At 36.1% G+C, this 13,753-nt stretch overlaps 1 protein-coding gene and 1 non-coding gene across 2 annotated transcripts in view; one reads left to right on the forward strand and one right to left on the reverse strand.

Annotated features, from left to right (window-relative positions):
* Nucleotides 1–2,098: 2,098 nt before the first annotated feature.
* The window catches only part of cacna1fb (calcium channel, voltage-dependent, L type, alpha 1F subunit), a 62,681-nt gene continuing 51,026 nt past the window's right edge, over nt 2,099–13,753 (reverse strand). Inside the window, 8 exon segments of the mRNA XM_056463689.1 lie at nt 2,099–2,602; nt 5,323–5,670; nt 8,956–9,068; nt 9,153–9,310; nt 11,087–11,209; nt 11,300–11,323; nt 11,412–11,668; nt 12,735–12,854. Of these exon segments, the coding sequence (XP_056319664.1) occupies nt 2,336–2,602; nt 5,323–5,670; nt 8,956–9,068; nt 9,153–9,310; nt 11,087–11,209; nt 11,300–11,323; nt 11,412–11,668; nt 12,735–12,854 (1,410 nt within the window). The 3' untranslated portion in view covers nt 2,099–2,335.
* trnaw-cca (transfer RNA tryptophan (anticodon CCA)) lies at nt 11,902–11,974 on the forward strand. Its single transcript has one exon. It is a non-coding gene; the product is annotated as a tRNA-Trp (tRNA).

Raw genomic sequence — 13,753 nt, forward strand, 5'->3', positions numbered from 1 at the left:
CACAATGCACCACTATAATTGAAGCCATCGTTTTGCAAAGCGGCCTGGTCTCAATGTGGAAGCTTTCCAGTAATAAAATATAATGCATTAGTTCAGCTTATACTGTAACTCACACAAAAATGTACATTAAAAACCCAGGATGTGTTCATACAAAACTAAATGTGTGCCTTTATATCTATCTCCTGACATTTGTTTCCAAAGCATTTCCATGTTTTTAGAATTTAAACAGATTACCAAATTGCTACATTTGGCACCTTAAAAATCATAGCTGCTACAGTACCTGACAGAAGTCGTGTCGCCTATCCAAGTTTTAGGAACAACAAATAATAACTTGACGTCTAGTTGCTCATTTGGTATCAGAAGTGGCTGATATGAATGGCAAAGGCCTCTAGATTATGCTTATTTTACCAAAATAAAACATGATCATGTTTTTATTTTTAGCTATTTAATTAGGACAGTAAGGTCTGACTTAGACTTGTTTGCTTAGACAAAAGTCTGGTCACGTAACAGAAATAATGTACAGTACAGAATATAAAGTCATAGTGCAGTGGAAAAAGAATTAATATTGTGTATGACTCTCATGAGCTTGAACGACTGCACCCATACATCTCTGCCATGACTCAAATAACTTATTAATAAAGTCATCTGGAATGGCAAATAAAGCGTTCCTGCAGGACTCTCAGAGTTCATCAAGATTCTTTGGAATCATCTTCAATGCCTCCTCCTTCATCTTACCCCAAACATGCTCAAAAATGTTTATGTCTGATGACTGGGCTGGCCAATCCTGGAGCAACTTGACCTTCTTTGCTTTCAGGAACTTTGATGTGGAGGCTGAAGTAAGGAGTGCTATCCTGCAGAAGAATTTTCCCTCTCCTGTGGTTTGTAATGTATTGGGCACCACACGTCTTGATACCTCAGGCTGTTGATGTTGCCATCCACTCTGCAGATCTCTCTCACGCCCCCATACTGATTGTAACCCCAAACCATGATTTTTCCTTCACCAAACTTGACTGATTTCTATCAGAATCTTGGCTCCATGTGGGTTTCAAAAGGTCTCCTGCAGTATTTCTGATTGGAATGCCGTTCAACAGATAATTGATCTGAAAAATCTACCTTCTGCCACTTTTCCAACTAGAAGTCGTTATAATTTCTTGCCTTTACAACTAATGACATTAATGACATTAATGATTAATGACAAGACTTTTGTCAGGTAGTGTAAATACAATTAGATGACAAAGGAATTTTACACACATTTTACACACACACACACACGCACGCATGCACGCACGCACGCACACACACACACACACGCACAAAAAAACCTCTCATCTTTATATTTGTTTACAAACATCATTCATATTTTTAATAAATAAACTTTCATTCAATCTCACATATAAATCTTTAGATATAATATGACATGTTAGGTGGTTTTATTAATATTTACACTAATTGCTGAAGGAGGGAGCAAGTTCTGGGGATTACATAAGTGATAGAACTGACATGATCCCATCTGTATAATGTGGTCATTTATTTTTAGCAGATTTTCAGTAATTTTAATTGAATGCACAGAATGAATGACACACGCTGTCCTCTTCCTGAACAGATCACTGAATCTTGGGTATCATGATCAGTCAAAGTAAACTGAAAAAATAAAGTGGCTTGGCATATCAGTAATGTATCAATCACTGTATGAAACCGCAGGTAATGAAATAAAAAAATGAAAACAACCAATATAAAAAGAATTAACAACAACAAATATACAACAAATTATGTTTCACTGTCCAAAAAAAAATTCCAAAATACTTGAAATTCCAGCCAGGCTCTGTAAACGCAACACAATGCAGGATCTTTTTGCTCCTAAACAGTCTGCTTTTTGTTCCAAGATGATGTTTCTATTTTAAGTTGAAAATGGAGTAGATTCAACCCATTTCAAGATTCAAAGACGATTAAGCAAACTGGAGCCTTGTGGAAAATGGAAAAAATACACAGAGATACACAAAATGCAGGACAAAAATATTGATTCAGATTATTTTGGTTCTTCGTTATTAAAATTATGCAACTGAATAATTAAAAATACTGTGTTTGTGCATTTCCCTCAGTAAATGATGCTTAAAAACAAACCATACAGACAAAAACAAGAAGAGAATAGAAACACATTTAAACATATCAAAAACAATTGACATTTTCAGCAGTTTATAAAAAGAGTCCTTTCAGCGATCTGCAGTTAAAGATGAAAGGTAAGCCAGAGCTGCTTTCTTTCACAGCATTAATATGTGATTGGTCAGTCGGGAGTTTTGTAACTTCGCCCACTGCTGTCCTGTCTTTATTCAGTTTTTCAGAAAGATGTAACGCAGGTCATTTCGTCCGCCAGCTCCTCTTCCTCGTGGCTCCTGATGGGCTCCTCGTCGCTGTATACGAGCCCTGTGTCTGTGTGGTTCAGGAACTTTTGGCTTTTCTCAGAGCCTCCTCGGTGCAGGAGGTCACTCGCGGCGCTCTCCATTTCATCTATGGTCATGTGACAGGCATCTGCAATCTCACGCTTGGCAAAGGCTACAAATTTTGGGTCCTTGGCATACAAACCTAAGCCCTCCGAGATCAAGACCTGAGGAAGAAGAAAAGAGAAAGATGGGTCCAGTTGTATTAACAGAGAACTAGGAGCCTTAAGAACTAGTATAAGCAACTAACTGTTATGGCCTGAGTGATACAGTACGGTACAGTACAGGTCACCTTTATCAGGCTTGTGTTTCCTCTTCCAAAAGGGTACCAATGTCGTGGTGTACGACAGAAAGTTTCAGTCAACGTCATTCTCGCTCGAGGAAATGTCAAAGTAAAGCTGTACGAGTGTACGGTATAGTTCGCTTTTAGATACCTTTTGACAGTGAAAACGGCCAAAAAATAGTTCCGAACCGTACCGTACCACTCAGTGGAAATGGACCATTAGAAAACGGGTTATCAGCAAGGTGGGAATTATGCTGTTTTTTTTTTCAGCGATTTGTGTAATTTTCGTGCCTTAGTGAAACAAAATTAATATATTTGAATCCAATTAACTATTTGTTTTAGTTTTAATGGATAATTATTGGATTCTGGCATTAGGTATGGGCCGGTATAATATTCTAATGGTATGAAAACTGGATAAAAATACCCTGGTATCAAAATATTCTGATTACTGCTCTAGAATATGCTGTTTTTAAATGTCTGGGTAAAAAACAACAAATTTTGTTTCATTGAACACAATATTTTTGATTAAAATGTATATATTAAATTAAGAATTTTGCTGAATGGGGACAAGTTTTCATGCCTGCATTAATAAATGGATGATCATAAAAGATTGGACTTACTGTTTACTGTAAAACTTTCTTGCGTGAGCATGGTTGTCTATTAAAATAAAATCCTATTAAAATCCTAAAAAAGGCTTGTTTGATCAGTGGGCTAGATCTGTTTCAGACCATCCTGTTTCAGAATCCCTGCTGGTCACGATCTTGCATTGGCAATGGTATGAACCCATATAAGGGGGTCAACTTTTTATTAATTTAATAATATTATTATTATTTCAGATTCATATCGGTGCAAATTTTTTTCCAGACTCCCCCACACATAAAGTAGTTTTTGACATCCTTCAGGAGCGATCAACCATTAATTAGGGAGTTTAAACCCTGCCAAAATGCCCTGTTTTCACACATTAGTTATTATCTATGTCTTCTTACTTTTCTATACTAAGATCTATTAAAATGGATTATATATATATATATATACATATACATACATAGTGCTCAGCATGATTGAGTACACCCCATTTTGAAAATTTATATTTGTATCCATTTCTCAGTGAATATAGGCAATGTATTTTGGTGCATTTGGTGCATGTATTTTTAAACAAAACAAATTTATTAAACAGATATATTTACTACATTAAAATTTAAGTCACAGAACATCTTTAGAAATGCAAAGATAATACAATTAAATTCATGCAAAATATTGCAAAAATTACAATTACAACATTTCAACAAAATTGTATATATTTTTTGTTTCTCTTGATTTTCGCTACTTTTGAACATTTTATTTAATATTTTCTCCTAACATAAATTTGGTGTACTAGTTTCTGGACTCTTATTGTAAGTTAATTTGTTAGATAAGCTCCAGATTTGGCTTCAGTACTGAATAATCTAATGTACAGTATATGCAGAAATATAGTATTGTAAAGCATCCTATAGAGAATATTCATTTAAATGAGAGATTTGTGGGGGGTGTGCTCATATATGCTGAGCACCGTATCATTTTTTTACATAGACATGACTGAATAACATAATTTTGGATAGTGCCATATAGACAGGCTCTAGATTCTGTGTAGATGTATGGTAAAGTGCCTGAGTTTTTGCAAAATATATTGCACGATTTCTCTACTGGTCTCTAGTTACTGCCCATCGCTGGTGGAGTTTATGACTGTTAAACGCAGACCTTTTAATACCCACAGGAGTTCACCACTGTATTTGTAATCAGGGTGTACATTTCTCCAAGCGCAAGCGCTAAAGATAACAAGGCACTCATATAGGACAATAGTGGGCTTTAAAACACTCACCCTGATAAACTTTTTATTGTCGTGGGAGATTTCAGCCATGTGAGTCTCAAAACATTACTCCCTGAATTCCATCAGAATTTGGACTTTCTTACAAGAGGGACAAACATGCTGGATCTGGTTTACACACTAAATATCTTGTCTAGTCATTCATGCCTGTATCCTTGCATGTATCTTTTACTTCTGTACTTTTTACATATTTTTTGTATATAAAATATACATATATTTGTAAAGTGCTTTGAGATGCTACTTTTAAATGTGCTACATAAAATAAAGTGTATTATTATTTTTATTATTCCTGGCACAAACCATGTGGAGCACCATCCCCACCTCGGCTACTCAGATGTTATGCTAATTCCTGCATACAGTCCGCATGTTAGAGGCAAAAGAACAGTTCTGAAGCAGGTCATAACAAGACCAACAAGTTGTTTTTTAAATAAATAATATATATAATAATTTAATGTCTATATATCTAAATAGATTAATATAATATAATATAATATAATATAATATAATATAATATAATATAATATAATATAATATAATATAATATAATATAATATAATATAATATAACATAATATAATATAATATAATATCCACCAAGAGCTGCTTTATTAATCAGAAGATATTCAGTGTGCGCTTGTAAAGTTGCTGTGCTACTACTGTAATGTTCTCTTGATGCTGCTCTAATGTTTCACTTGTAATACGCTATTATGCTCCTGTAATTTTGATGCTCTCCGCTCATACCGCTTCCACCAGGCTGTCGGCGCTGCCTCTCTTCTCGCTGTAGTGAGGACTGAGTTGTGTCGGGACTCTGAGGGTGGTGTAGGCTCTGTACGGCTGCCCCCCTCCACCAGCAGAGGGTCCCGAGTACCATCCTGAGCCGGGATGCTGAACTGATGCAGGCAGTCCGACGCCACTTGGCTTTTTGTCCCAGATGCCAACACCCCCAGCTCCTGCTGCTCCCTCCTCCTCTACCAGGATAAGAGGAGCGTAGAGGAGGCGACCCCGTCGAGGACCTGTGTTTGCCCAGGACGCTGTCGAACCGGTGGATGATCGAGCACTGCTGCGACGGGAATCGTAACTGCTGTATCCCTGAGAGAGACAGAACAGAAGAGTTCAGAAAGCACAGATCAAATAGATTGTTCAAAGACAAGATGTATGAGAACTCAGATGTTCTCAGAACTGTAAGCTGAGGCACTGGATTAAAGGTAAAAGTGTTGTAAATCATGTTCTCCTTCCAGCACTTATTTATCATTTTGCTTCATTAGACGCAGATATTAAAGGAGACCTGTTCTACTCCTTTTCACAAAATGTAAAATAAGTCTCTGATGTCTGTAGTGAAGTGTGTATGTGAAGTTTCAGCTCAAAATACTCCACAAATAGTTCTTTACAACTAGTGGTGTAACGGATCATAAATCTCATGGTTTGGATCACACTACGGTTTTTAATTCATGGATCAGACCATTTTTCAGATCAGCAATAAAGAAAGGCAAATGTCATTTGCTTTCCATTTACACAAAAATATTACTGCAAAAACCAGTGGCTTTAACGAACAGAACTTAAAACCTGTAATCTGAATAAAAATAAAAATCAAGAAAGAAGCAGATAAAAAAAAAGGAAAATATTCAATACGAAAAATGATCTGTGCTATTGTTGCTGATAATACTAAATATAGAAATCTAACATCTTGTACAACAGATCATATTTGTTTTCAATTTATGATTCAACAATTCACACATGAAACTTCATGTTTCATTATGGGTGCATCATTTTTAAAAACCTATTCAGTGACATTTTTTTGATAGTTGTTTGTCCTATCATAATGGTTTCCTATTGGTTACACAATGTAATTGCTACAACATTCAGCAGCATCAAGTTCCATTAAACTGTGATTTTAATCTTTACCATAAACATCAGTGTTTATATCTGAACTTTAAACTGTTCTCCCAGTACTTCTTTGTTATTTAATTGTAAAAATTGTTATTAAAATGATAAATAGTGTTATTAAAAGTGTAAAAACTGATTCTCTCTCGATCAAACGCAGATTTGAATGCAGTACTTCAAGGGATTAATAAACATATACAAATCATTATCATTTATTATTCATGTTGTGAGGGTTTGAACTGAGATAACAATCTTTTTTTTTTTTAAGATTTATTTTTGGCCTTTATTAAATGGATAGGACAGTATTTCAAACAGGATGCGAAGTGAGAGAGAGAGACAGGGGTAGGGACAGGAAATGTCCTCGAGCCGGGAATTAAACTCGGGACGCCCTGAAGTGCTACTGTACCATATGTCAGCGCGCTAACCAATAGGCTATTGTGCCGAGATCACAATCTTTTAATGTTTAATTGTGCAGCTTTACACTGAATGCAATAATGTAGGCTAAACAAACAGTGACAGAAAACACCTTTAATTAATAACCTAAAAAAGCATTTAGGTCCCGCCACAACTTTATCCGTCATCATTATATTTTACAGGGAAGCCAAAATGCTTTCATACACATGATTTGAATGACACGGCAGATAATCTCTCTGCAATTGTTATAAATGTTGGATTTGTAACGCCATGCCAGCAGAGGGAACCCTCACCCGACTACTGACTCAGCTCCGCTCCCTCTCCAGTCACTTCCTGTTTGTGCTGTATTTCAGCAAGAGCTCAGGCCATGCTTCTTTGCGAAGTATTGCAAGTCTACCTGCCTTACCAAGCGTTTTTCCAAGAGACTTTCATGACTGCTTTTCTGTGTATGACCCTGCCTGCCTTGATCAAATACGTTATCTGTCTTTGCCCTTTTGCTCTGTTTTGGACTGCTTATTGTTGCCTTGAACTTTTGCCTGCCTTCTCACCACGCCTTCTGGATTTGCCCCTGTGTATCTTGATCTGTTTTGGACGGATAATTGTTGCACTGATCCTCTGCCTGAATTACTTCTACGTCTCCTGGAATTGCCCCTGTGTTTATTGTTTGGTTTGGACTGCTTACATGTTGCTTGTTTACCCGTTGATGTCTCTGTCTAATCCCATTAGTAAACTTCTGCATATGGATTCTAATACTGTCTCAGACTCACCGTTACAGGATTAACCTACAAATTCAAAAAGTTATTAATCTGCGGGTCACGTGTGTTCCGTGATCCATTACACCCCTATTCATAACTCTTTGAAGTTGCCCCTTTTAGGCTTCGATCCAAATTGTGCTGTTTTGTTTCAAATAAGATTGTGCTCTTTTCGAAAATCGGGTGATTTTATTGATGTGAGAATCAAAAGATAGGGTGCTATCAAGGATGACACCCAGACTCTTGACCTGTTTAGAGGGATAAATGGAACAGTCGTCAATAGAAAGAGAAAAGCTGTCAATTTTGGAGAGTGTTGATTTGGTACCAACAAGCAAAACAGTTCTCAGTTTTTTTAGTTATCGTGAAGCACATACTGTAGGTCAACTTGGGTTGTTTTTTAATTGTGCTATATAAATAAACTGTCACTGACTATGTTTACATGGACACCAATAATCAGATTTTTCTACCAGCGATTTTTGATTAGTTATATTTAATTAAGGTCATAATTGAACTAAAGAAAAATCAAATTAAGACATGGGCATGCATGAAATGTTCCAGATTGAAAGTGAAAGTGCCAAACTGCAGTTAAAGTCGACAAATTAAGAATGAAACACAGTTCAGGAAATGCAGATAGCGCAGTGACGCAATGACGTTAATCGAATTATGTGCTATAACATGTAAAACTGGATCATGAAATTAAAATTCAAAAAGCAACTCATATAAACGCCTTAATCTTATTATTGCCTTAATTAGATTAAGGCAAATAATTTGATTACTGGTGTCCATGTCACTGTCATATGTGCATCCTGAAACTATACATTTATAATCTCCTAGTTACTGACATTATGCTCATCGGGTGAGAACTATAATGGCGGACGGCTGCTTCTCACTCAGGGCTGTTTATGCTAATGAGTGGGAGTTTGTCAATAATAGGCAGGGCTTTTAACTCTGATGACACGTACTAAGGGAGATTGTCAATCAAAGTTTTTCTGCAGACTGTTTTTATCAAGTCTGATTATATAAACTATAGTTTATTAATTTTTACTAATAAAGACTGGCTATAGTCACACACTGAATATCATTCTTATTCTTTGTATTTCATTTTTTAAACTTGTCTTTGACTTATTCTTGTTGTTCTTGCTTTTTTAGTTATTGTGAAGCACATTGGTCAACTTGGGTTGTTTTTAATTGTGCCATATAAATAAACTCTCATTGTCATATGTGCATTTTGTGAAACAGATGAAATTTTAGTACAGCTGTAAGAACAAAAACACTATTTTCTTAAGTAGTGTACCATGGACTGTTTTATATAATTTGGTGATGTTACCTGTGAGCGTGCTCTGCAGGGCGGCGAGTTCTGATGATATGTTCCTGGAATGGGCAGATCATCGCTGCTGCCTTGCCTTCTTAAACACTGTATGTTAAACGAAGCCTTTCTCCCTAAAACATAAAGAAAATATGGAGTGAAAGAGAAAGATCAATTTTGTTATACCTTGAAGCAATATTATCAATAATTGATTTTACCTGTAGGTGTTGCTGGCAGCAGGCGTCTCCGTGCTGTTCTTCTGCCGTCTCCATAACTGTTTCCATAATGATTTCCATAGACAGGGTGTCTCATAGAGTGTCCATCATACATGTCTCTATGTCCTGGGAAAATTGTGCTGTCCTCTGGATAACCATGCCTGATGGAAAACATTTTTAAAATGGATATTCTATTTTCATTGTATGCTTTGAACACTTTAACATACAGAAAATCCTTTAAACTATTAAAACATACATAAAAAATATGCACAGGGTAATTGGAGTGTATTATTCATTCACAACAATAATTACATTTCTAATATCTCAGAAAGTGCAGTGCACCTTCATTCATCAAAGTGACAGTAGCTATGTTTCCATCTAAAAATGTGAATGAACTTTATGCGCAAAACTGGATTATCGCATTAAAGACGTGCGAATAAAGCAGCGTTTCCATCCAACGAGTCAAATCGAACAAAATCGTCACTTCCTGATTAACTGGCGCCAAATATCAACAGTAAAAACTGAATTAACTGTGGTAGGAGAAGCTGCGTCAATCTTTTCTTCATCTAATAAATGACTTGCACCTCAGAAGGTGGCGTTTGAAGGTGTCAGACGCAGAGCACAGACGCTCTTGATTCTGGAGGTCATTAATAATGTAATAACACAAATACTTAAACGGTAAGGTGTTTTAGAATGACCAAAACAACAGTTCAGATGGTTTATAATGTGCTCAGCCTGCTGGTTTGTCCATTCAAACACATTTTCATCATTACATGATCTCTTATAACAAAATCACATGACCTTTTTTAATGCACATACTGAAATTTGTGCGGTAAAAGTGTTTCCATCGTAGTTTATGCACATCTTTTCTTATCAAATAAAAAGTTTATCCTACTCATTTATGCGCATAAGTTTTTTATGCGCATTTTCAAAATGTATACGCATCATGCCGTTTCCATCAACCGTTTTTTTTATGTGCATATCCAAAATGCGCATAAATATAAGTGGCTGGAAACATAGCTAGTGTCTGATGCACAATCATGATGTGACATTTATGGCATAATTACCATAGGCATTAATTATTAGTGTTAAACAAAATATGTGACCTTGGACCACAAACACGATTTTTTGATATTTATACATCATCTAAAAGCTGAATAAATAAGATTTGTAATGACACATGGTTTGTTTGACAGGATATGACAATATCTGGGCATGACACAACTATTTGAAAAGTCTTATGGTTAAACAAAATGTAAATATTGAAAAAAATCACCTTTTAAAGTTGTCCAAATTAAGTTCTTAGCAATGCACATCACCAACCAAAAGTTATGTTTTAAAATATTTAAAGGTAAGATATTTACAAAACATCTTCATGGAACATGATATTTACTTAATGTTCTAATGATTCTTGACATAAAAGGAAAACTGATAATATTTACTGATACAATGTTTGGTTTTGGATATTGGCAAAAATATATCTGAGCAACTTAAGCCTGGATTTGTGGTCCAGAGTAACATATATTGTAAGTGTCACTGTTAGCGGTTGGAGAATCTAGTGAAGCTGTGTTAAAACATTAATTTTGAATATGTTGATACAAATAGTTTTAGTGAACTTAAGCCAGAGGCTAAATGTATTAAAGAAGGGCACAGTCAAGGTAAAATCATCACATTGGGTGCATTTCATGTATTCAAGAGTTGAAGGGGTCCTACTATGCATATACTATGCACAGGGTATATAAAATCCAATTTCTTTTCCAAAAGAGGGCAACAAACAAAAAATCTGCTTGACATGCCTTTTAAAGTCTTGTCAATTTAAACATTTTTTATTTGGGTTTTATTTGGTTTTAAGAGTAAAAAGTATAGTAGGACCCCTTTAAATGAATCATCGAAATATGAGTTCATTAATTCATGCACAAGTGAGGTTTTTTGGGTACCTTTCTCTCGAGATGACACTCTCGCTGTCCTCGTCTTTTCCATAGAAGCGCTGCTCTCCAGGGTACTCACCACCTTCCTCTCTCCGAGAAAGAGGAGAGGAGAATCTGTCCCTGGAGTCTCTCCTGAGGGGGAAAAGAGGAAAGCAGCAGTCAGCAGGAGACAGGAACACAGAGAGATATACTGGGTGATGCTGTGCTGTGCTGAATGCTTACCTTGGGTATTTGTAGTATGATGGTCTGTTGAACAAACAAACAAACAAACATATTTAAAATACATTACTAATATTTAAAATAAAGAGAAAATGTAGAAAAAAGATATGTTTACCTCTTGGGCAGTTGGTCAATCACACCATTCTTGTGTTGGTAATGAATGGAGGAGCGCACGCTGTCTCTTCTCCTGAAGTTCTCATTCTCCAGAGCTCCGTTCCCGTTTGGTGTTTTTGCAAGCGAGCTCCTACGTCCCAGTCCCCCATTCAAAATGCCATCTCCTGGGACAGGGACAGGGCCGCCACTTGGAGTAGTGGCCAAAGAGGAGCGCCGGCTTCTGCTTAAGGGCTCAGTGTGTGCGTAGCCATTTTCATTCTAAGAGAACAGCAAAGTGAGAGAGAAAAAAGTGCCATCAATATCTTATTACAATAAATTTGTGGACATAATACAACAACTAAATATTCCAAATTTAGATTTACATTACTGTTTAGGGATAGTATTACTTATTATTTTGTACTAAGCCATATACTGTTTTACTGAGCATCCAATGTGCTTATTAAATGATATTTGATTAAGTTAAACTGAAACAGGGTTTTGTCAATAAAATAGGCCCAGTGGCCTAATGGATGAGGCATCAGCCTCCAGAGCTGGGGATTGTGGGTTCAAGTCCCACCTGGGTCGTAGACTTTTGTGTGGCTACAAGAACAATTATATGGCAAGGATAAGTTAAAAACATGAAAGTGTTTCCTCTGTGTATTTGAAAAGTTGTACATACACATAATTATGTTTTCATGATGATCTGCAAAACTACAACTAAAACTTTGTACTTTTATACCAGTTCAGATGTTGGCAATGTCGGCATTCATCTACAAAGAGGCAAAAGCATCATGCAAATTTCATGCAAAATCTCAAGCATACTTGCATGCAGTTAGCCTATATAATGAACACATGATATACAAATGTATGCCAAGTATTTGAGATTGGAACCATTTTCAAAAATCGGCAAAAGTTTTAAAGTGAACTTTAAAACACTTGTCATGTAATTGAATTGCCAAAAACACATTTTCAGTTCTTTTACATTTTTGTCTATGGTCCTTATGAATACAAACTGACAGCAGTCACAAAAATTGTGCTTTGTCTCACAAATTACTTAACGTAACTAAGCCACATCACAAACACTAAAAATCCTCACCCAGAAGCCCTATTCATTACCTGATATGGCACTGTGAGAGTAAATCTGGTACTAAAATTACCATCAGTCTCTATAGACTAAGAAGTTTCTCATTAATCTGAATGATGGCCTAATTCTTCTGTCTCTGATTATTTGGTTGTAATGAAATACATTTCATTTAGCAAAGCTATTTTCATAAAAGAAAATTCTTTTAAAAACAAACAGTAATTAATTCTTGTGCTTTACAAAAAATCTTGATGTGATGGGCACCTTATATTGAGCATCATCCTCCTCTTGCTCCTCCTCCAGACCCTCCTCTTCCTCCTCCAGATCTTCGTTCATGGCCAGTCTCATTTCTGGCCCCAGTTCCTGCAGAGTTCGCAGCCCTGCCTGACACAGATGCACGCGGAAAAAAAGAGGAATCACAGTATATATGCAGCTCACCATACAGCCGAATTACAAAATACATACAATTAGGTTCTGGTTTCCAGAAGAAATTTTATAAGAGAAAAAAATTATAAATGGTGGCCTAGCAGTTAAATGGATGAAGTCTTATTTGGTTTCAAATAAATTCACACTTAGCTGATGATGGATTATAAAGTGTGTTTGGCATGCTGTCCCGAGAGAGCTCTGAGCTCATTAGATCCTCGAGCCCGGGGCTTTCTCCCGTTTGCAGTGTGAGAGGGGAGTTTGAGCTCAGGTAGGTCTCGCGAACTTCCCTGCTTGTTAATGGCGAATGACAAATAGGAATTGCTATGAAGAGATATACAGCTGATTAAGAGCTCATCTATGATGTCGATTTGGTTTTGGTCAATTTACTTATGACCAGCCGCAGTCAATCATAAGCACGTGCTCCTCTCGAAATTAGTCTGTAAATAAACTTCACTTAAAATAGACTTTAAAACAGCACTGTGTAAGTTGTTTGACTTAACATCAGCTTTCAGAGCTGGAAATTGTGGGTTTGAATCCAATCTGGGTTACAAATTTAACATGTGTGTTGTCATGGAAAACTAAAGTTGTAGAAAAGCAATTGAAACGCTGCAAAAACATGCTTTTCTCACTTGTCTTGTTTCTAGTCCAAATATCAAAAAAATCAAGAAGCATTTGACAAGCAAAATATATTTTAATATGCCAAAACAAAATGAGTTTTTTCTAAAAACAAGCAATATAACCTACCAATGGGGTAAGCAAAAAATGAAAAACAAGATTATTTTGCTTACCCTCTTGGCAAATTATTCAGGTTATTTTAAGGAAAAACTCACTTCATTTTGGCATATTATTTCTTAAAA

This window comes from Danio aesculapii, chromosome 8, assembly GCF_903798145.1.
Source record: "Danio aesculapii chromosome 8, fDanAes4.1, whole genome shotgun sequence".
Taxonomy (NCBI): domain Eukaryota; kingdom Metazoa; phylum Chordata; class Actinopteri; order Cypriniformes; family Danionidae; genus Danio; species Danio aesculapii.